General features: G+C 47.6%; 1 protein-coding gene across 2 annotated transcripts in view; it reads left to right on the top strand.

Annotated features, from left to right (window-relative positions):
- The window catches only part of raver2 (ribonucleoprotein, PTB-binding 2), a 158,496-nt gene extending 134,789 nt beyond the window's left edge, over positions 1 to 23,707 (top strand). The window contains exons 12-15 of one of the 2 annotated variants that reach the window (XM_042322368.1): positions 780 to 878; positions 5,006 to 5,137; positions 6,312 to 6,527; positions 21,104 to 23,707. In XM_042322368.1, coding sequence (XP_042178302.1) covers positions 780 to 878; positions 5,006 to 5,137; positions 6,312 to 6,527; positions 21,104 to 21,244 — 588 coding nt within the window. In that variant the 3' untranslated portion in view covers positions 21,245 to 23,707. The remainder of the gene's footprint in view (positions 1 to 779; positions 879 to 5,005; positions 5,138 to 6,311; positions 6,528 to 21,103) is intronic. The other variant, XM_042322369.1, reaches the window with a different exon arrangement.

Below are 23,707 nucleotides of genomic sequence, written 5' to 3'. Positions count from 1 at the left end.
TCTCTCTCGCTCCAAACCACCATACTACACAACTACTTCTACAGTACCATCAGTTTCCATCTTTCTGTAACGTAACGCCGTTGTAACGTAACGCCGTTGTAACGTAACATCGTTGTAACGCCGTTGTCACGTAACGCCGTTGTAACGTAACGCCGTTGTCACGTAACATCGTTGTAACGCCGTTGTCACGTAACGCCGTTGTAACGTAACATCGTTGTCACGTAACGCCGCTGTAACGTAACGCCGTTGTCACGTAACATCGTTGTAACGTAACGCCGTTGTCACGTAACGCCGTTGTCACGTAACATCGTTGTAACGCCGTTGTCACGTAACGCCGTTGTAACGTAACGCCGTTGTCACGTAACGCCGTTGTAACGTAATGCCGTGTGATTGTAACGTAATGTGATTGTAGTGTAAAGTTATTGTAGCGTAATGTGATTGTAACGTAATGTGATTGTAGTGTAAAGTTATTGTAGCGTAATGTGATTGTAACGTAATGTGATTGTAGTGTAAAGTTATTGTAGCGTAATGTGATTGTAACATAATGTGATTGTAGTGTAAAGTTATTGTAGCGTAATGTGATTGTAACGTAATGTGATTGTAGTGTAAAGTTATTGTAGTGTAATGTGATTGTAACGTAATGTGATTGTAGTGTAAAGTGATGTGATTGTAACTTAATGTGATTGTAATGGTATTGTAATATGATTGTAACGTAATGTGATTAAGGCAATATGATTGTAATGTCATTGTAATGTAATGTGGGCGTGATTGTATTGTAGGAGGCTATGCAGCAGTGGTACCAGCACTACCAAGCCCAGAGCTACAGCACCGCCCCACAGGAGAGCCAAGCTAAGGACTATAGCAAGGAGCACACACAGGTCAGTGGAGTGTGTTCTTAGTTACTGTATTATCCCCAGGAGAGCACTGATCAGAACCATAACACAGGTCAGTGGAGTGTGTTCTTAGTTACTGTATTATCCCCAGGGGAACACTGATCAGAATCATAACACAGGTCAGTGGAGTGTGTTCTCAGTTACTGTATTACCCCCAGGGGAACACTGATCAGAATCATAACACAGGTCAGTGTAGTGTGTTCTCAGTTACTGTATTATCCCCCAGGGGAACACTGATCAGAATCATAACACAGGTCAGTGGAGTGTGTTCTCAGTTACTGTATTATCCCCCAGGGGAACACTGATCAGAATCATAACACAGGTCAGTGGAGTGTGTTCTCAGTTACTGTATTATCCCCCAGGGGAACACTGATCAGAATCATAACACAGGTCAGTGTAGTGTGTTCTCAGTTACTGTATTATCCCCCAGGGGAACACTGATCAGAATCATAACACAGGTCAGTGTAGTGTGTTCTCAGTTACTGTATTATCCCCCAGGGGAACACTGATCAGAATCATAACACAGGTCAGTGTAGTGTGTTCTCAGTTACTGTATTATCCCCCAGGGGAACACTGATCAGAATCATAACACAGGTCAGTGTAGTGTGTTCTCAGTTACTGTATTATCCCCCAGGGGAACACTGATCAGAATCATAACACAGGTCAGTGTAGTGTGTTCTCAGTTACTGTATTATCCCCCAGGGGAACACTGATCAGAATCATAACACAGGTCAGTGGAGTGTGTTCTTAGTTACTGTATTATCCCCAGGGGAACACTGATCAGAACCATAACACAGGTCAGTGTAGTGTGTTCTTAGTTACTGTATTATCCCCCAGGGGAACACTGATCAGAATCATAACACAGGTCAGTGGAGTGTGTTCTCAGTTACTGTATTATCCCCCAGGGGAACACTGATCAGAATCATAACACAGGTCAGTGGAGTGTGTTCTCAGTTACTGTATTATCCCCCAGGGGAACACCGATCAGAATCATAACACAGTTCAGTGGAGTGTGTTCTCAGTTACTGTATTATCCCCCAGGGGAACACTGATCAGAATCATAACACAGGTCAGTGGAGGATGTTCTCAGTTACTGTATTATCCCCCAGGGGAACACTGATCAGAATCATAACACAGGTCAGTGGAGTGTGTTCTCAGTTACTGTATTATCCCCCAGGAGAGCACTGATCAGAATCATAACACAGGTCAGTGGAGTGTGTTCTCAGTTACTGTATTATCCCCCAGGGGAACACTGATCAGAATCATAACACAGGTCAGTGTAGTGTGTTCTCAGTTACTGTATTATCCCCCGATCAGAATCATAACACAGGTCAGTGCAGTGTGTTCTCAGTTACTGTATTATCCCCCAGGGGAACACTGATCAGAATCATAACACAGGTCAGTGGAGGGTGTTCTCAGTTACTGTATTATCCCCCAGGGGAACACTGATCAGAATCATAACACAGGTCAGTGGAGGGTGTTCTCAGTTACTGTATTATCCCCCAGGGGAACACTGATCAGAATCATAACACAGGTCAGTGTAGTGTGTTCTCAGTTACTGTATTATCCCCCAGGGGAACACTGATCAGAATCATAACACAGGTCAGTGGAGGGTGTTCTCAGTTACTGTATTATCCCCCAGGGGAACACTGATCAGAATCATAACACAGGTCAGTGGAGGGTGTTCTCAGTTACTGTATTATCCCCCAGGGGAACACTGATCAGAACCATAACACAGGTCAGTGGAGGGTGTTCTCAGTTACTGTATTATCCCCCAGGGGAACACTGATCAGAATCATAACACAGGTCAGTGTAGTGTGTTCTCAGTTACTGTATTATCCCCCAGGGGAACACTGATCAGAACCATAACACAGGTCAGTGGAGGGTGTTCTCAGTTACTGTATTATCCCCCAGGGGAACACTGATCAGAATCATAACACAGGTCAGTGGAGGGTGTTCTCAGTTACTGTATTATCCCCCAGGGGAACACTGATCAGTTAAGTTTACATGTACAGACACGGTACCTGGTACGTCAGGGGCACGACACACGCGGTACCTGGCACATCAGGGGCACGACACACGCGGTACCTGGCACATCAGGGGCACGTCAGGGTCACTACACACGTGGTACCTGGCACCTCAGGGTCACTACACACGCTGTACCTGGCACCTCAGGGTCACGACACACGCGGTACCTGGCACGTCAGGGTCACGACACACGCGGTACCTGGCACGTCAGGGTCACGACACACGCGGTACCTGGCACGTCAGGGTCACGACACACGCGGTACCTGGCACGTCTGGGTCACGACACACGCGGTACCTATCACCTCAGGGTCACGACACACGCGGTACCTATCACCTCAGGGTCACGACACACGGGTACCTGGCACGTCAGGGGCACGACACGCGGTACCTGGCACGTCAGGGTCACGACCCACACGGTACCTGGCACGTCAGGGGCACGACACACGCGGTACCTGGCACGTCAGGGTCACGACCCACACGGTACCTGGCACGTCAGGGGCACGTCAGGGTCACAACACACGCAGTACCTGGCACGTCAGAGTCACGACACACGCGGTACCTGGCACGTCAGAGTCACGACACACACGATATGTCACCTCAGGGTCACGTCACACGCGGTACCTGGCACGTCAGGGTCACGACACACACGGTACCTGGCACGTCAAGGGCACGTCAGGGTCACAACACACACGGTACCTGGCACGTCAGGGGCACGTCAGGGGCACGTCAGTGTCATGACACACGCGGTACCTGGCATGTCAGGGTCACGATACACGCGGTACCTCAGGGTCAAGACACACAGGTGATACAATAACTGCCTTCAACACACATGCACATCTCACATATGCTGTCATCCGACATGAAACGGTACCCGTGAAGCAGAACTATCGCACTTCACGGAGTTCAGTCTTAGAAGCTTGTGTGTGTCTGCATATGACTGCCTCATGCCCACTGACTCCCAATTATCCACCTGCCTGCGTAGGGAAACATGTGTGGCCATCTTGTACACAGCAGTCTACTGAACACACAAACTAAACAAGTCACCCAAACTCACAACCTACAGTCACACCTCAATCACTAACCACAGAGAGCAGCAGGGTCTGGTGGGTTTAATGGAAGGATCCCAGATGAGCCCCCATTATGTTACACCTCTAGGAAGAGGGAACGCAACACCCTGCTACAACTCAACTCTCCGTGAAGTGAAAGAGGTATGGACTGTAGATGCGAGTAAGGATGACAAAAGGCAGAGAATTTACCGTTTACTAGGACTTTATTCCTTTACACGGTAATATGGGGAAAAGGGGCTGGACGGAAGTAAAGCAAAGAAAGTAAATATCAAAGCCCCCTCTCCTATCTTACCTGCCTACCCACTACTTACCTAATTTAGCACCACCTGGTGCCCTAACCAAAATACAGGGTGTGGTCCGCTCAGGTCTTACCTAGTGTGCCTAAACAGTGAATATACTACGGGTATATGTATGCCCGCGGGCCTCTTGCCTAAGCACTCCCAAGGTGCCTTCCCCTTCCCCCCTGGGAACAAATGAAACAGAATATTAAACAATCCACTTCACAACAAAACTGAAAAAACTAACTCAGGCCATTAAAGAAGCTCTGACAAAGCAACAAACACAGAACATACCAAATCAAATCAAATGTATTTATATAGCCCTTCGTACATCAGCTTATATCTCAAAGTGCTGTACAGAAACCCAGCCTAAAACCCCAAACAGCAAGCAATGCAGGTGTAGAAGCACGAAAGCTGCTACCAACAACAACTAACATAGTACATACCAACGACCAACATGCTATACCCCTCAGCCATCAACCTCTATATCACAATCAATCTCTCTGCAATGACCTCCCAGCAATGTTCTCTCTTCTGAACAGAACACTGGCTTTTATATACTGTAGCTTCAGAAGGCATTGGAAATTGGAGACAGCTGCGCCCTGACGAGGGGGCTGGGTCAGCTCTCCAATTAATCGTGGAGTCGACCAATCAGCTGCTCCCGAAACACACTCAAATACACAATCTACAACACAGAAACTGGGGAACGTAACAGCAACATATCCATGTTGTGTTCCAGCAGGCTGTGGCAGCGGTGGTGCCATCCTATGGGGATTACAGCTCCTACATGCAGGCTGTCAGTCAATACTATTGTCAGCCTCCGATGACCCAGCCACCTCCCCAGGTCTACCAGCACAGAGACCCTACCAAGGTACACAATGTCACTGTTAAGACTCAGCGCACAATGTCACTGTTAAGACTCAGCGCACAATGTCACTGTTAAGACTCGGCGCACAATGTCACTGTTAAGACTCAGCGCACAATGTCACTGTTAAGACTCAGCGCACAATGTCACTGTTAAGACTCAGCGCACAATGTCACTGTTAAGACTCGGCGCACAATGTCACTGTTAAGACTCAGCGCACAATGTCACTGTTAAGACTCAGCGCACAATGTCACTGTTAATTAAGACAGCGCACAATGTCACTGTTAAGACTCAGCGCACAATGTCACTGTTAAGACTCAGCGCACAATGTCACTGTTAAGACTCAGCGCACAATGTCACTGTTAATTAAGACAGCGCACAATGTCACTGTTAAGACACACAGTCACATATCAAGCCTCTAATATCGGAACCGGGTCTTGAGAGAATACCAAGCCTCCAAAAGCCACACCCCAGATGTCCAAACCCTAGTTTGTCAACACCTCCAACCCAATGTCCCAGAGACTTCACAACTCCAATCTATCTTCTCTATGTATAAGCGTACACCATAAGGGTACACTATTAGGGTACACCATAAGGGTACAACAGTGCCCACCGAAACACTCCCTACTCCCCCTTCTTTCTCAAGATGTAATACACATTAACATCATCACTTAGCCTGTACCTTGGACTCCCATGTCCCAGCTTTCATCCAACACTGTCCAATCCCTGGCTGTAACCTCATACCCCAGCTCACACTATATCCCATTCTTGTCACGTCTCTCTCTGGTTGACTTTAGTGACCCCCGCTCTCCTACCCAAGCTACCCCTTCCTATAAACCCTCCCTGTACCCTTCTTATGCTCCCTCCTGGTGTGTAATCTATCGTAGTAGTATGTCAGTGACCCCCCGGTGTGGAAGGCCTGTGGTATTTAGATGCTGGTGTGTTTATTTGGAGAGCATGACACTCCTCACCCCAACCCAGGACACAGATATCCTGCTGGGAGAGATTGTCTGTCCACACCAGAGCAGGTGTCGCGTCATAAGACTAAGGAAGGCCGGTGTGTGTGTGTAATAATAGGAGTTGGAGGTGAATAAAGCCCCTGAGTGAGCTTCTCCATGCATTCATTAACTGTTTGTGTGTTCGTTTTCTCTCTCTCTCTCTCTTTCTCTCTGTCTGCTAGGAGGCTGATGTGTGTAAGTCGCTGGGTGTGTCTCTCCATGCAGTCAGTAACGGCGGTGCCCAGTCGGTGCTGCCCGCCGCGGTCCTGCCAGCCTACAGCACCATGCCTATGATGTCAGGCTTCATAGCTGCGCCACCTCACGCCACACACCCACCCAGCTCCACCACACACATCCAGAGTGCCCACGCCACCAATGAATGGAACCAGTACTACTACGTAAGTCACATGATGTTGATGGTGATGAACTTTCCATTAGAGACACCGTACTCATTATGGCCAAACTCCAGGAACACCATGGAAGTTGGAGAACCAACTGCTATATTTAAACGTTCTACAGTGATATAAGTAAGGAGTAGTCCCAATGAAGAGCCAGTACTAGGAGTAGTACGTTGAAGGGCCAGTACTAGGAGTAGTACGTTGAAGGGCCAGTACTAGGAGTAGTACGTTGAAGGGCCAGTACTAGGAGTAGTACGTTGAAGAGCCAGTACTAGGAGTAGTACGTTGAAGGGCCAGTACTAGGAGTAGTACGTTGAAGGGCCAGTGCTAGGAGTAGTCCCAGGGAAGGGCCAGTGCTAGGAGTAGTCCCAGGGAAGAGCCAGTACTAGGAGTAGACCCAGGGAAGAGCCAGTACTAGGAGTAGTCCCAGAAGTAGAGCCTGTACTAGGAGAAGTCCCAGTGAAGGAAGAGCTAGTACTAGGAGTAGTCCCAGTAATAGTAGTCCCAGTGAAGAGCCAGTACTAGGAGTAGTGCCTTTGTTGAGCCAGTACTAGGAGTAGTCCGTGAAGGGCCAGTACTAGGAGTAGTCCCAGTGAAGAGCCAGTACCAGGAGTGGTCCCAGTGAAGAGCCAGTACTAGTAGTCCCAGTGAAGAGCCAGTACTAGTAGTCCCAGTGAAGAGCCAGTACTAGTAGTAGTCCCAGTGAAGAGCCAGTACTAGGAGTAGTCCCTGTGGAGAGCCAGTACTAGAAGTAGTCCCTGTGGAGAGCCAGTCCTCGGAGTAGTCCCAGTGTAGAGCCAGTACTAGGAGTAGTCCCGGTGTAGAGCCAGTCCTTGGATTAGTCACAGTGTAGAGCCAGTCCTCAGAGTAGAGCAAGTCCACGGATTAGTCCCAGTTTAGAGCAAGTCCTAGGAGTAGAGCCAGTCCTAGGAGTAGTCCCAGTGAATAGCCAGTCCTAGGAGTAGTCCCAGTGAATAGCCAGTACCAGGAGTAGTCCCATTGTAGAGCCAGTACCAGGAGTAGTCCCAGTGAAGAGCCAGTACTAGTAGTGGTCCCAGTGAAGAGCCAGTACTAGGAGTAGTCCCAGTGAAGAGCCAGTACTAGTAGTCCCAGTGAAGAGCCAGTACTAGTAGTCCCAGTGAAGAGCCAGTACTAGGAGTAGTCCCAGTGAAGGGCCAGTACTAGTAGTCCCAGGGAAGAGCCAGTACTAGGAGTAGTCCCAGGGAAGAGCCAGTACTAGGAGTAGTCCCAGGGAAGAGCCAGTACTAGGAGTAGCACGTTGAAGGGGCAGTACTAGGAGTAGTCCCAGGGAAGAGCCAGTACTAGGAGTAGTCCCAGGGAAGAGCCAGTACTAGGAGTAGTCCCCGTGTAGAGCCAGTACTAGGAGTAGTCCCGGTGTAGAGCCAGTACTAGGAGTAGTCCCGGTGTAGAGCCAGTACTAGGAGTAGTCCCGGTGTAGAGCCAGTACTAGGAGTAGTCCCGGTGTAGAGCCAGTACTAGGAGTAGTCCCGGTGTAGAGCCAGTACTAGGAGTAGTCCCGGTGTAGAGCCAGTACTAGGAGTAGTCCCGGTGTAGAGCCAGTACTAGGAGTAGTCCCGGTGTAGAGCCTGTACTAGGAGTAGTCCCGGTGTAGAGCCTGTACTAGGAGTAGTCCCGGTGTAGAGCCAGTACTAGGAGTAGTCCCGGTGTAGAGCCTGTACTAGGAGTAGTCCCGGTGTAGAGCCTGTACTAGGAGTAGTCCCGGTGTAGAGCCTGTACTAGGAGTAGTCCCGGTGTAGAGCCTGTACTAGGAGTAGTCCCGGTGTGGAGCCTGTACTAGGAGTAGCCCAGTGAAGGAAGAGCTAGTACTAGGAGTAGTCCCAGTGTAGAGCCTGTACTAGGAGTAGTCCCAGTGTAGAGCCTGTACTAGGAGTAGTCCCAGTGAAGAGCCAGTACTAGTAGTCCCAGTGAAGAGCCAGTACTAGGAGTAGTGCCTTTGTTGAGCCAGTACTAGGAGTAGTCCGTGAAGGGCCAGTACTAGGAGTAGTCCCAGTGAAGAGCCAGTACCAGGAGTGGTCCCAGTGAAGAGCCAGTACTAGTAGTCCCAGTGAAGAGCCAGTACTAGGAGTAGTGCCTTTGTTGAGCCAGTACTAGGAGTAGTCCGTGAAGGGCCAGTACTAGGAGTAGTCCGTGAAGGGCCAGTACTAGGAGTAGTCCCAGTGAAGAGCCAGTACCAGGAGTGGTCCCAGTGAAGAGCCAGTACTAGTAGTCCCAGTGAAGAGCCAGTACTAGTAGTCCCAGTGAAGAGCCAGTACTAGTAGTAGTCCCAGTGAAGAGCCAGTACTAGGAGTAGTCCCTGTGGAGAGCCAGTACTAGGAGTAGTCCCTGTGGAGAGCCAGTCCTCGGAGTAGTCCCAGTGTAGAGCCAGTACTAGGAGTAGTCCCGGTGTAGAGCCAGTCCTTGGATTAGTCACAGTGTAGAGCCAGTCCTCAGAGTAGAGCAAGTCCACGGATTAGTCCCAGTTTAGAGCAAGTCCTAGGAGTAGAGCCAGTCCTAGGAGTAGTCCCAGTGAATAGCCAGTCCTAGGAGTAGTCCCAGTGAATAGCCAGTACCAGGAGTAGTCCCATTGTAGAGCCAGTACCAGGAGTAGTCCCAGTGAAGAGCCAGTACTAGTAGTGGTCCCAGTGAAGAGCCAGTACTAGTAGTGGTCCCAGTGAAGAGCCAGTACTAGGAGTAGTCCCAGTGAAGAGCCAGTACTAGTAGTCCCAGTGAAGAGCCAGTACTAGTAGTCCCAGTGAAGAGCCAGTACTAGGAGTAGTCCCAGTGAAGGGCCAGTACTAGTAGTCCCAGGGAAGAGCCAGTACTAGGAGTAGTCCCAGGGAAGAGCCAGTACTAGGAGTAGTCCCAGGGAAGAGCCAGTACTAGGAGTAGCACGTTGAAGGGGCAGTACTAGGAGTAGTCCCAGGGAAGAGCCAGTACTAGGAGTAGTCCCCGTGTAGAGCCAGTACTAGGAGTAGTCCCGGTGTAGAGCCAGTACTAGGAGTAGTCCCGGTGTAGAGCCAGTACTAGGAGTAGTCCCGGTGTAGAGCCAGTACTAGGAGTAGTCCCGGTGTAGAGCCAGTACTAGGAGTAGTCCCGGTGTAGAGCCAGTACTAGGAGTAGTCCCGGTATAGAGCCAGTACTAGGAGTAGTCCCGGTGTAGAGCCAGTACTAGAGTAGTCCCGGTGTAGAGCCAGTACTAGGAGTAGTCCCGGTGTAGAGCCTGTACTAGGAGTAGTCCCGGTGTAGAGCCAGTACTAGGAGTAGTCCCGGTGTAGAGCCTGTACTAGGAGTAGTCCCGGTGTAGAGCCAGTACTAGGAGTAGTCCCGGTGTAGAGCCTGTACTAGGAGTAGTCCCGGTGTAGAGCCTGTACTAGGAGTAGTCCCGGTGTAGAGCCTGTACTAGGAGTAGTCCCGGTGTAGAGCCTGTACTAGGAGTAGTCCCGGTGTGGAGCCTGTACTAGGAGTAGCCCAGTGAAGGAAGAGCTAGTACTAGGAGTAGTCCCAGTGTAGAGCCTGTACTAGGAGTAGTCCCAGTGTAGAGCCTGTACTAGGAGTAGTCCCAGTGAAGAGCCAGTACTAGTAGTCCCAGTGAAGAGCCAGTACTAGGAGTAGTGCCTTTGTTGAGCCAGTACTAGGAGTAGTCCGTGAAGGGCCAGTACTAGGAGTAGTCCCAGTGAAGAGCCAGTACCAGGAGTGGTCCCAGTGAAGAGCCAGTACTAGTAGTCCCAGTGAAGAGCCAGTACTAGGAGTAGTGCCTTTGTTGAGCCAGTACTAGGAGTAGTCCGTGAAGGGCCAGTACTAGGAGTAGTCCGTGAAGGGCCAGTACTAGGAGTAGTCCCAGTGAAGAGCCAGTACCAGGAGTGGTCCCAGTGAAGAGCCAGTACTAGTAGTCCCAGTGAAGAGCCAGTACTAGTAGTCCCAGTGAAGAGCCAGTACTAGTAGTAGTCCCAGTGAAGAGCCAGTACTAGGAGTAGTCCCTGTGGAGAGCCAGTACTAGGAGTAGTCCCTGTGGAGAGCCAGTCCTCGGAGTAGTCCCAGTGTAGAGCCAGTACTAGGAGTAGTCCCGGTGTAGAGCCAGTCCTTGGATTAGTCACAGTGTAGAGCCAGTCCTCAGAGTAGAGCAAGTCCACGGATTAGTCCCAGTTTAGAGCAAGTCCTAGGAGTAGAGCCAGTCCTAGGAGTAGTCCCAGTGAATAGCCAGTCCTAGGAGTAGTCCCAGTGAATAGCCAGTACCAGGAGTAGTCCCATTGTAGAGCCAGTACCAGGAGTAGTCCCATTGTAGAGCCAGTACCAGGAGTAGTCCCAGTGAAGAGCTAGTACTAGTAGTGGTCCCAGTGAAGAGCCAGTACTAGTAGTGGTCCCAGTGAAGAGCCAGTACTAGGAGTAGTCCCAGTGAAGAGCCAGTACTAGGAATAGTCCCATTGTAGAGCCAGTACCAGGAGTAGTCCCAGTGAAGAGCCAGTACTAGTAGTCCCAGTGAAGAGCCAGTACTAGGAGTAGTCCCAGTGAAGGGCCAGTACTAGTAGTCCCAGGGAAGAGCCAGTACTAGGAGTAGTCCCAGGGAAGAGCCAGTACTAGGAGTAGTCCCAGGGAAGAGCCAGTACTAGGAGTAGCACGTTGAAGGGGCAGTACTAGGAGTAGTCCCAGGGAAGAGCCAGTACTAGGAGTAGTCCCAGGGAAGAGCCAGTACTAGGAGTAGTCCCCGTGTAGAGCCAGTACTAGGAGTAGTCCCCGTGTAGAGCCAGTACTAGGAGTAGTCCCGGTGTAGAGCCAGTACTAGGAGTAGTCCCGTGTAGAGCCAGTACTAGGAGTAGTCCCGGTGTAGAGCCAGTACTAGGAGTAGTCCCGGTGTAGAGCCAGTACTAGGAGTAGTCCCGGTGTAGAGCCTGTACTAGGAGTAGTCCCGGTGTAGAGCCAGTACTAGGAGTAGTCCCGGTGTAGAGCCTGTACTAGGAGTAGTCCCGGTGTAGAGCCAGTACTAGGAGTAGTCCCGGTGTAGAGCCTGTACTAGGAGTAGTCCCGGTGTAGAGCCTGTACTAGGAGTAGTCCCGGTGTAGAGCCTGTACTAGGAGTAGTCCCGGTGTGGAGCCTGTACTAGAGTAGTCCCGGTGTGGAGCCTGTACTAGGAGTAGCCCAGTGAAGGAAGAGCTAGTACTAGGAGTAGTCCCAGTGTAGAGCCTGTACTAGGAGTAGTCCCAGTGTAGAGCCTGTACTAGGAGTAGTCCCAGTGAAGGAAGAGCTAGTACTAGGAGTAGTCCCAGTGAAGTGCCAGTACTAGGAGTAGTCCCAGTGAAGAGCCAGTACTAGGAGTAGTCCCAGTAATAGTAGTCCCAGTGAAGAGCCAGTACTAGGAGTAGTGCCTTTGTTGAGCCAGTACTAGGAGTAGTCCCAGTGAAGAGCCAGTACTAGGAGTAGAGCCAGTACTAGGAGTAGTCCCAGTGTACAGCCAGTACTAGGAGTAGTCCCAGTGTAGAGCCAGTACTAGGAGTAGTCCCAGTGTAGAGCCAGTACTTGTAGTAGTCCCAGTGTAGAGCCAGTCCTCGTAGTAGTCCCAGTGTAGAGCCAGTCCTCGGAGTAGTCCCAGTGTAGAGCCAGTCCTCAGAGTAGTCCCAGTGTAGAGCCAGTACTAGGAGTAGTCCCAGTGAAGAGCCAGTACCAGGAGTGGTCCCAGTGAAGAGCCAGTACTAGTAGTCCCAGTGAAGAGCCAGTACTAGGAGTAGTGCCTTTGTTGAGCCAGTACTAGGAGTAGTCCGTGAAGGGCCAGTACTAGGAGTAGTCCGTGAAGGGCCAGTACTAGGAGTAGTCCCAGTGAAGAGCCAGTACCAGGAGTGGTCCCAGTGAAGAGCCAGTACTAGTAGTCCCAGTGAAGAGCCAGTACTAGTAGTCCCAGTGAAGAGCCAGTACTAGTAGTAGTCCCAGTGAAGAGCCAGTACTAGGAGTAGTCCCTGTGGAGAGCCAGTACTAGGAGTAGTCCCTGTGGAGAGCCAGTCCTCGGAGTAGTCCCAGTGTAGAGCCAGTACTAGGAGTAGTCCCGGTGTAGAGCCAGTCCTTGGATTAGTCACAGTGTAGAGCCAGTCCTCAGAGTAGAGCAAGTCCACGGATTAGTCCCAGTTTAGAGCAAGTCCTAGGAGTAGAGCCAGTCCTAGGAGTAGTCCCAGTGAATAGCCAGTCCTAGGAGTAGTCCCAGTGAATAGCCAGTACCAGGAGTAGTCCCATTGTAGAGCCAGTACCAGGAGTAGTCCCATTGTAGAGCCAGTACCAGGAGTAGTCCCAGTGAAGAGCTAGTACTAGTAGTGGTCCCAGTGAAGAGCCAGTACTAGTAGTGGTCCCAGTGAAGAGCCAGTACTAGGAGTAGTCCCAGTGAAGAGCCAGTACTAGGAATAGTCCCATTGTAGAGCCAGTACCAGGAGTAGTCCCAGTGAAGAGCCAGTACTAGTAGTCCCAGTGAAGAGCCAGTACTAGGAGTAGTCCCAGTGAAGGGCCAGTACTAGTAGTCCCAGGGAAGAGCCAGTACTAGGAGTAGTCCCAGGGAAGAGCCAGTACTAGGAGTAGTCCCAGGGAAGAGCCAGTACTAGGAGTAGCACGTTGAAGGGGCAGTACTAGGAGTAGTCCCAGGGAAGAGCCAGTACTAGGAGTAGTCCCAGGGAAGAGCCAGTACTAGGAGTAGTCCCCGTGTAGAGCCAGTACTAGGAGTAGTCCCCGTGTAGAGCCAGTACTAGGAGTAGTCCCCGTGTAGAGCCAGTACTAGGAGTAGTCCCGGTGTAGAGCCAGTACTAGGAGTAGTCCCGGTGTAGAGCCAGTACTAGGAGTAGTCCCGGTGTAGAGCCAGTACTAGGAGTAGTCCCGGTGTAGAGCCTGTACTAGGAGTAGTCCCGGTGTAGAGCCAGTACTAGGAGTAGTCCCGGTGTAGAGCCTGTACTAGGAGTAGTCCCGGTGTAGAGCCAGTACTAGGAGTAGTCCCGGTGTAGAGCCTGTACTAGGAGTAGTCCCGGTGTAGAGCCTGTACTAGGAGTAGTCCCGGTGTAGAGCCTGTACTAGGAGTAGTCCCGGTGTGGAGCCTGTACTAGGAGTAGTCCCGGTGTGGAGCCTGTACTAGGAGTAGCCCAGTGAAGGAAGAGCTAGTACTAGGAGTAGTCCCAGTGTAGAGCCTGTACTAGGAGTAGTCCCAGTGTAGAGCCTGTACTAGGAGTAGTCCCAGTGAAGGAAGAGCTAGTACTAGGAGTAGTCCCAGTGAAGTGCCAGTACTAGGAGTAGTCCCAGTGAAGAGCCAGTACTAGGAGTAGTCCCAGTAATAGTAGTCCCAGTGAAGAGCCAGTACTAGGAGTAGTGCCTTTGTTGAGCCAGTACTAGGAGTAGTCCCAGTGAAGAGCCAGTACTAGGAGTAGAGCCAGTACTAGGAGTAGTCCCAGTGTACAGCCAGTACTAGGAGTAGTCCCAGTGTAGAGCCAGTACTAGGAGTAGTCCCAGTGTAGAGCCAGTACTTGTAGTAGTCCCAGTGTAGAGCCAGTCCTCGTAGTAGTCCCAGTGTAGAGCCAGTCCTCGGAGTAGTCCCAGTGTAGAGCCAGTCCTCAGAGTAGTCCCAGTGTAGAGCCAGTACTAGGAGTAGTCCCAATGTAGAGCCAGTCCTCAGATTAGTCAGTGTAGAGCCAGTACTAGGAGTAGTCCCAGTCTAGAACCAGTACTAGGAGTAGTCCCAGTCTAGAACCAGTACTAATAGTTTTGCCTGTGTAGAGCCAGTACTAGGAGTAGTCCCAGTGTAGAGCCAGTACTATCATATGATTAGTACTATTAGTAGTTTCTTAATCTCGGACACCAAGAACTAAAATATTGCGTAATTGCTTCAGATGCTAGATTAAGTTCTGGGTGAGACGTTTTAGAAAATATACTAATGAGACTAGCAAAGTCTCCATCCCTCTAAACATAGACTCTCACCCAGGATCTGGTAAGTCTAGAGGCCAAATGTCCCCTTACGAAATACGAAAGATGCAAACACCTGTGAAATTGTGATTTGTCCAAATAATCAGTGACATAAGTTGTCCATCCCACAGTCTGTCGACAGATGCTACTACCATTTATGTTACCTGCATTTGTTGACAAGAGATTTGTAGTGGTACTAGATGCATTATCATGGACGGCTGTAGTAGCAGTGTGTGACGTTTGGGCGAGGGAGATTAGGAAAATGAGCTGAGATGAGCAGACAGCCTAGTGGGAGGATTTACTCAGAGACTTGAGTTGGACTCATGTCTTTTAAAGATTTACATCTACAGTACCAGTGAAATGTTTAGACACCTACTCATTCAAGGGTTTTTCTTTATTTTTACTATTTTCTTCATTGTTAAATAATAGTGAAGACATCAACACGATGAAATAACACATAGAACCATGAAGTAGCCCAAAAAAGTTTTAAACAAATTAAAATATATCATGTAGTAACCCTTTGCCTTGACAGCTTTGCACACTTTTGCCATTCTCTCAACCAGCTTCATGAGGTAGTCCCCTGGAATGCATTACAATTAGCAGGTGTGCCTTGTTAAAAGATATTTTGTGGAATTTCTTTCCTTCTTAACCTGTTGCGACGAGCAATCCCGTATCCGGGATCCTATTTATAGCCTCAAGCTCATTAGCATAACGCAACGTTAACTATTCATGAAAATCGCAAATGAAATGAAATAAATATATTAGCTCTCAAGCTTAGCCTTTTGTTAACAACACTGTCATCTCAGATTTTCAAAATATGCTTTTGAACCATAGCTAAACAAGCATTTGTATAAGAGTATTGATAGCTAGCATACCATTAAGCCTAGCATTCAGCATGCAACATTTTCACAAAAACAAGAAAAGCATTCAAATAAAATCATTTACCTTTGAAGAACTTCAGATGTTTTCAATGAGGAGAATCCCAGTTAGATAGCAAATGTCCAGTTTTTCCAAAAAGATTATTTATGTAGGACAAATCACTCTGTTTTGTTCATCACGTTTGGGTAAGAAAAAAACCCGAAAATTAAGTCATTGCAAGGCAAACTTTTTTCCAAATTAACTCCATAATATCGACAGAAACATGGCAAACGTTTAGAATCAATCCTCAATGTGTTTTTCACATATCTATCGATGATAAATCATTCGTGGCAGTTGACTTTCTCCTCTGAAGAAAATGGAAAAGAGCATGGAGCTGGAGATTACGCAATAATTTCGACGGAGGACACCGGGCGGACACCTGGTAAATGTAGTCTCTTATGGTCAATCTTCCAATGATATGCCTACAAATACGTCACAATGCTGCAGACACCTTGGGCAAACGACAGAAAGTGCAGGCTCATTCCTGGCGCATTCACAGCCATATAAGGAGACATTGGAACACAGCGCATTCCAAATCTGGACCATTTCCTGTATGAAATTTCATCTTGGTTTCACCTGTAGCATTAGTTCTGGGGCACCCACAGATAATATCTTTGCAGTTTTGGAAACGTCAGAGTTTTTCCTTTCCAAAGCTGTCAATTACATGCATAGTCGAGCATCTTTTCGTGACAAAATATCTTGTTTAAAACGGGAACGTTTTTTATCCAAAAATTAAAAGAGCGCCCCCTATCTCGAATAAGTTAATTGTCAGGAATCAAGGTAAGACGCAGGTGCAGACTGTGTGAAGTAACAATGTTTATTGTAACCACCAGGGCAGGTAAATGACAGGTCAAGGCAGGCAAATCAAATCAAAGTTTATTTGTCACGTGCGCCCTGAATACAACAGGTGTAGACCTTACAGTGAAATTCTTATTTACAGGCTCTAACCAATAGTGCAAAAAAGGTATTAGGTGAACAATAGGTAAGTAAAGAAATAAAACAGTAAAAAGACAGTGAAAGATAACAGTAGCGGGGCTATATACAGTAGCGAGGCTATAAAAGTAGTGAGGCTACATACAGACACCAGTTAGTCAGGCTGATTGAGGTAGTATGTAGATATGGTTAAAGTGACTATGCATATATGATGAACAGAGAGTAGCAGAAGTGTAAAAGAAGGGTTGGGGGTGGCGGGACACAATGCAGACTTCCCGGTTAGCCTATGTGCGGGAGCACTGGTTGGTCGGCCCAATTGAGATAGTATGTACATGAATGTATAGTTAAAGTGACTATGCATACATGATAAGCAGCGGCGTAAAAGAGGGGTTGGGGGGCACACAAAGCAAATAGTCTGGGTAGCCATTTGATTACCTGTTCAGGAATCTTATGGCTTGGGGGTAAAAACTGTTGAGAAGCCTTTTTGTCCTAGACTTGGCACTCCGGTATCGCTTGCCATGCGGTAGTAGAGAGAACAGTCTATGACTGGGGTGGCTGGGGTCTTTGACAATTTTTAGGGCTTTCTTCTGACACCGCCTGGTGTAGAGGTCCTGGATGGCAGGCAGCTTAGCCCCAGTGATGTACTGGGCCGTACACACTACCCTCTGTAGTGCCCTGCGGTCGGAGGCCGAGCAATTGCCGTACCAGGCAGTGATGCAACCAGTCAGGATGCTCTCGATGTTGCAGCTGTAGAACCTTTTGAGGATCTCAGGACCCATGCCAAATCTTTTTAGTTTCCTGAGGGGGAATAGGCTTTGTCGTGCCCTCTTCACGACTGTCTTGGTGTGTTTGGACCATTCTAGTTCGTTGTTGATGTGGACACCAAGGAAGTTGAAGCTCTCAACCTGCTCCACTACAGCCCTGTTGATGAGAATGGGGGCGTGCTCAGTCCTCCTTTTCCTGTAGTCCACAATCATCTCCTTAGTCTTGGTTACATTGAGGGATAGGTTGTTATTCTGGCACCACCCAGCCAGGTCTCTGACCTCCTCCCTATAGGCTGTCTCGTCGTTGTCGGTGATCAAGCCTACCACTGTGTCATCTTCAAACTTAATGATGGTATTGGAGTCCTGCCTGGCCATGCAGTCATGGGTGAACGGGGAGTACAGGAGGGGCTGAGCACGCACCCCTGGGGAGCTCCAGTGTTGAGGATCAGCGTGGCAGATATGTTGCTACCTACCCTCACCACCTGGGGGTGGTCCGTCAGGAAGTTCAAGATCCAGTTGCAGAGGGAGGTGTTTAGTCCCAGGATCCTTAGCTTAGTGATGAGCTTTGAGGGTACTATGGTGTTGAACGCTGAGCTGTAGTCAATGAATAGCATTCTCACATAGGTGTTCCTTTTGTCCAGGTGGGAAAGGGCAGTGTGGAGTGCAATAGAGATTGCATCATCTGTGGATCTGTTTGGGCGGTATGCAAATCAGAGTGGGTCTAGGGTTTCTGGGATAATGGTGTTGATGTGAGCCATTACCAGCCTTTCAAAGCGCTTCATGGCTACGGACGTGAGTGCTACTTGTCTGTAGTCATTTAGGCAGGTTGCCTTTGTGTTCTTGGGCACAGGGACTATGGTGGTCTGATTGAAACATGTTGGTATTACAGACTCAATCAGGGACATGTTGAAAATGTCAGTGAAGACACCTGAAGTTGGTCAGCACATGCCCAGAGCACACGTCCTGGTAATCCATCTGGCCCCGCAGCCTTGTGCATGTTGACCTGTTTAAAGGTCATACTCACGTCGGCTACGGAGAGCATGATCACACAGTCATCCGGAACAGCTGATGCTCTCATGCATGCCTCAGTGTTGCTTGCCTCGAAGCAAGCATAGAAGTGATTTAGCTTGTCTGGCAGGCTCGTGTCACTGCGCAGCTCGCGGCTGTGCATCCCTTTGTAGTCTGTAATAGTTTGCAAGCCCTGCCACATAAGACAAGCATCGGAGCCAGTGTAGTATGATTCATTCTTAGCCCTATATTGACGCTTTGCCTGTGATGGTTTGTCGCAAGGCATAGCAGGATTTCTTGTCAGCTTCCGGGTTAGAGTCCTGCACCTTGAAAGCGGCAGCTCTACCCTTTAGCTCAGTGTGAATGTTGCCTGTAATCCATGGCTTCTGGTTGGGGGATGTACGTACAACCACTGTGGGGACAACATCCTCGATGAACTTATTTATGAAGCCCGTAACTGATGTGGTGTACTCCTCAATGCCATCGGAAGAATCCCAGAACATGTTCCAGTCTGCTTGTATTCTGGCTGACTATAGCGATTTCATCTGTCCTAACTTCTTCTATCCTGAATGGCACTAGGTTATCAACTGATACCCTTACTTTCACTATACTCCATCGTCTTCCATACAGGGTATGTGGATTTATGTTGCCCTCTCTCTCTGTGTGAGCTATAACCTGTTTCCATGAACTACACAGGGACTTGCACAGATATGTTCCATAATGGCTCATAGTCCTAGACTGCCAAGGAGTCAAGATTACAGTCCGTCTGCAGTCAGTCCCCCAAAATTCTTAATAGGAATATCCTGTCATTAGATACCCACAACTGTGATTAACGTGCACTGTCCCTTTAAAATAAAATGAACTAACCTGCAATCCCCTTTACCAACCGGACATGGTTCCCCGTAATGGAAACGGATACGTTAACTTCTTGTTCAAATTCACTGTTACCTAAACAATCAAACCAAAAATCAATAACCGGGAAATATGACAAAACGTTTACGATACAACTATTCAGATCTCCCTTTCTTATAGCCAAATATAGCCCAGTGAACGCCACCAATCAGTGATGGCCACCTAGCAATTTTGTTGCTAGTTTTAGCATCTTTTCAGACTACCCTGACGATATTCAGCTACTTTTAAAAATGTATTTGGAACTTTTAGCAACTTTTGAAAAGTGACTCAAAGCTATAATGCATGCATTTTCCATCTTTTAAAAAAATAATATTTTTTTACCTTTTATTTTACTAGGCAAGTCAGTTAAGAACAAATTCTTATTTACATTGACGGCCTAGGAACAGTGGGTTAACTGCCTCTAAATGACACAAACAATTTTCTCTGTCACCCTCAGTCACAACCTCATTGCCTGGCTGCAAATGTGCATTGTGTGTGAGGTCAGCAACAGGCGCTCAGCCCAGGCAGCAGTAACTTCAGCGAATTGCAAATCATTTTTGGCTGCGACGCAGCAGTAGTACGGGTTCGATAAGCCAAATCCAATTTATCACAAATGTTGGATCTTGAATAGAACTTACAACATCTCTTAATGAAAATTGTACTGCCTGAAGTACAGAAAAGAGTGTACCTGAACAACGGTCAAATCAATTTGAGTAACGTTATTGTGTATTCAACGTAATGACGCAGTTTTACGTTATCTCGCAACAATTCAAACTGCCTCTAGGCAAAGATATACCCTCTACTCGGATTGAGTTCTGCTTGAATTCTATCGTAAAAGTAAAACCAAACTTTCCAACTTTCTCTACTCCAAAATGTAAATATACCATGTACTTCACTAAATGTATAATGTATGTCAGTCAAACATTTCGATGGGCACAACTCTATCGTAATTATCTCTTCGTTATTATTTAGAATTCATTAGATTTAGGTAACTGTCTCTTCTATGATTCAGCATTTTAAATACGACTCCATTCCCAATACGTTGTTCCAGCGGGCTATTTAGGCAAGACAGCGTATTCCAATGACATCGCCCCGCTATTATTTAGAATGGATTGGTCTTTAGAATATATTGGATATATATACTGGATATATTGGGGCGGTATCGTCTGTGGATCTACTGGGACGGTATCATCTGGATATATTGGGGCGGTATGGTCTGAATATTTTGGTGCGGTATCGTCTGTGGATCTACTGGGGCGGTATCGTCTGGATATGTTGGGGCGGTATCGTCTGGATATATTGGGGCGGTATCATCTGTGGATCTACTGGGGCGGTATCGTCTGTAGATCTATTGGGGCGGTATCGTCTGTAGATCTATTGGGGCGGTATCGTCTGGATATATTGGGGTGGCATTGTCTGTGCATCAATTGGGGGGAACATTGCTTTAAGTAAATATAAATAGTGCTATAGCGTTGAACTTCTGCGATACTATACTCAATCTCTCTTCATCCTTCACTATCATCATCTTTTTCCTCTCTCTCTCGCTCTCTCTCATATCTCTCTTTCTTTCTCTCTCCATTACCCTCTCTCTCAAATCAAAACAATCAAAGTGTATTGGTCCTGTACACAGATTTGCAGATGTTATCTCAGGTGCAGTGAAATGCTTGTGTTTCCAGCTCCAACAGTGCAGTAATATCTAGCAATACCCCTTCCAAACATTTACATAAAGAAGAAATATCAGAACGAGCAATGTCAGAGTCTGGAATAGAAGTAAACATGTATAAATGGTGTGTATAGACAGTATATGAATAGAAAAGTTATGTACAGCAGTAGCTATATAAGATGAGCCATGACTAGAATACAGTATATACATATCAAGTGGATAAAAGAGTAAACATTATTAAAGTGACCAGTGTTCAATGACTATGTACATAGGGCAGCAGTCTCTGAGGTGCAGGGCAGAGTACCGGGTGGTAGCCGGTAGTGATTAAGCTGTTTTTCAGTCTCTCAGTCCCAGCTTTGATGCATCTGTACTTTCTCCACCTTCTTGATGGTAGCAGGGTGAAAAGGCTGTGGCTCGGGTGAATGAGATCTTTGATGATCTTCTCTCTCTCTCTCTCTCAGAATCAGACAACTCGGGGGCAGAAGCGGGAGTACCCTCACTTGGCCGTGCATAATATGACATCAGAGGGGGCGTACGTGGGTCAGCACTCCCAGGGGCTGGGGGGTCAGTACGCTGACTACTTCAAGAAGAAGAGGATCTAGAGATGACCTCTGAACCCCTGCACCCTATCTCCTAAACTATACAGTACATACACAGTCTCAGCTTTAGTGTTGTATGATGTTGGTATACACACACACACACAAGGCAGACTGACACACACACACACACACACTGTGTTGCTTTTGTCCTGTTCAAGCCTTAACTCTTAACTCAGTTGGTGTAAATGTTTCTTGACTAATAATGTACATTGTTTCTAATGTATGTGAGCTGCTTCTGTATTTTAGGGTCAGTCAGTCTGCCTTGTTGAAGGCCAGCCAGTGTGTAGTCAGGTTTCCCTCTCTGTTTCTATCACTCTGTTTCTAATCTCTCTGTGCGCTTTTCTACAAACGGGGGAAACTGGCCAGTGTTGCAGACAGAGTTGATTTGATGACTCACTTTAACTGACGTGTTTTTCTCTTCAGTGTCTTTCTCTTTTTCTGATTGCCTAAGCTCTCCTTTTATCTCTCTCTTTGTGGAGACCTTGATCTAGTGTGTGCGTGTTGTCGTAAGTGTAGGAGTGATCAGCCATTCGCAGGGTAGAAGAAGGCAGGGCTACCCTGGAAACTCAGACACAGGGAGAGGGATGTCTCATCACTGCTTTTAACCTTGAACAATGGACACTTATAGACTCCTATTGGTGTGGTGTACTAGGAAATGAATGGACACCTAACTTGGTACCTTATAGACATGACAATAGTCACTGAGCGGACACTTCTTTGGGTCGATATAGCCATTTATTATAACTAGCTAGTGGATGGACATTTCCAAGACCTAGGCCTTCTTCTTATGGCTCTGTGTATGATAGCCACAGGGTGGAAACCTTTTTACTGTTTATAATGGCTGTCGTTTTCTGTAGGGGCCATTGAACAGTGGCTCAGTTGAGGAACAGAAGAGGTTCCCAGGCTCCCCTCTTCTTTTTCTGCGTGTTTTTTAAATGACTTTTCTGTATGGGAAGCGCTGTGGAGACAAAAAAAACAACCAACTTTAATACTGCTTCATAAACTGCCATTAGAAATTAAACAGAACAATTCAGGAGAGTAGCCATGTTGAATTATCTCAGAGTAATTTTGATTCAGTCAATTCAGAAAGTAAAAGATGACTGTCAATTTTCATCAAGCCATGAATCGAATTTAAATGAATCACCTTGAGATTCACGTGGTACAGCAGGGGTAGGCAACCCTGTTCCTGGAGTGCTAAAGGTATTGTAGGATTTTATTCCAAGTAGGCACCACACCTGACCAACTGAGCTAATTGATCAGTTCAGTGATTGACTAAATTAAACACACCTGGTCTTGCAGGTCGTTTACATCAAAAACGTGCCTGCGGCACTTCAGGACCAGGCTTGCCTACTACCCCTGTGGTACAGTGAAAAAGCACTGAAACCCAACCTTTGTGGACTGACGGGGGGGGGGTTTAGAGGTACGAAGGGCATGGGATGAGGGCTTTAGCACCATGTTAAGTACTGGCACAGGTCTTCAGCCTTAGACCCAGGCAATAACAGCTACTGTACCAATTAATATCACAATGCCAACATGAGGGCATACAAGGGCATTGCCGCTCAATGTGTAGTGTGCTACAATCAAACTGTCAGTTAATTTCTCTCCATCTTTCTTCCTCTCCTTCTCTCTCTGATCCCTAATCTCTCTCTAATCTATCCGTTTTGATCCTCCACTCTGAGTTGAAAAAGCAGCGTTCTCCTGTGTCACGTGACTTGAAGTACTGATGTTTTTAGTGGTGTCCTATATCATGCTCTTAACGGGCAAAGCTGTAACATATTTCAAACCCTTTCAGTGCTGTGTTACACTGGCTTAGAGCCATACTTTTACTTGTACTGTGTGTGTGGATGTTGGACTTGGCTTTTCCAGCCAGTTGATTGCTAGCTTCAACCACATCTTTAAAAGGCAATGCTTAGAAGTGTGTGTAGCTTCTTTATGTGTGTGTGTGTGTGTGTGTGTGTGTGTGTGTGTGTGTGTGTGTGTGTGTGTGTGTGTGTGTGTGTGTGTGTGTGTGTGTGTGTGAGAGAGAGACTGTAGGAAGCTGTCTCAGTCAGTGTCTGTAAAAGGCAGACCCAGGCAGGTCATAATGTCTGTCTGTAGTCAGGCACTTTAAGCCAGTCTGTGTTGTTTTAATGGCCCTCTGATGATTTAATTAGCCTTTTTTCTCTAAGCCATTACCGGGTGTGCCACAGTGCTATGCAGAGCTGTGCCTGTGTGTTTTCTGACCTGCTCATATTCCTTCTTTGCCTAATAGCAGGTCCATATGTTTTTATAGGAATTCAGTGTACTCTATGTAGTCTGAGTTTGTGTATGAATAAGTTGTGTGTGCGTTAATAACCTGCTTTTGGCAGGTATGAGGGGAACAGACAGCAGAGAGGGAGAAAGAGAGGAGAGTGGGAGAGAGAAAGGAAAGAAAGAGGAGAATGGGAGAGAGAGAAAGAAAGGAGAGTGGGAGAGAGAGAAAGAGAG

This window comes from Oncorhynchus tshawytscha, linkage group LG05 (genome assembly GCF_018296145.1).
Source record: "Oncorhynchus tshawytscha isolate Ot180627B linkage group LG05, Otsh_v2.0, whole genome shotgun sequence".
NCBI lineage: Eukaryota > Metazoa > Chordata > Actinopteri > Salmoniformes > Salmonidae > Oncorhynchus > Oncorhynchus tshawytscha.
Note: the sequence above shows the minus strand (reverse complement) of the source record. Positions and strands in the feature narration are given on the sequence as shown.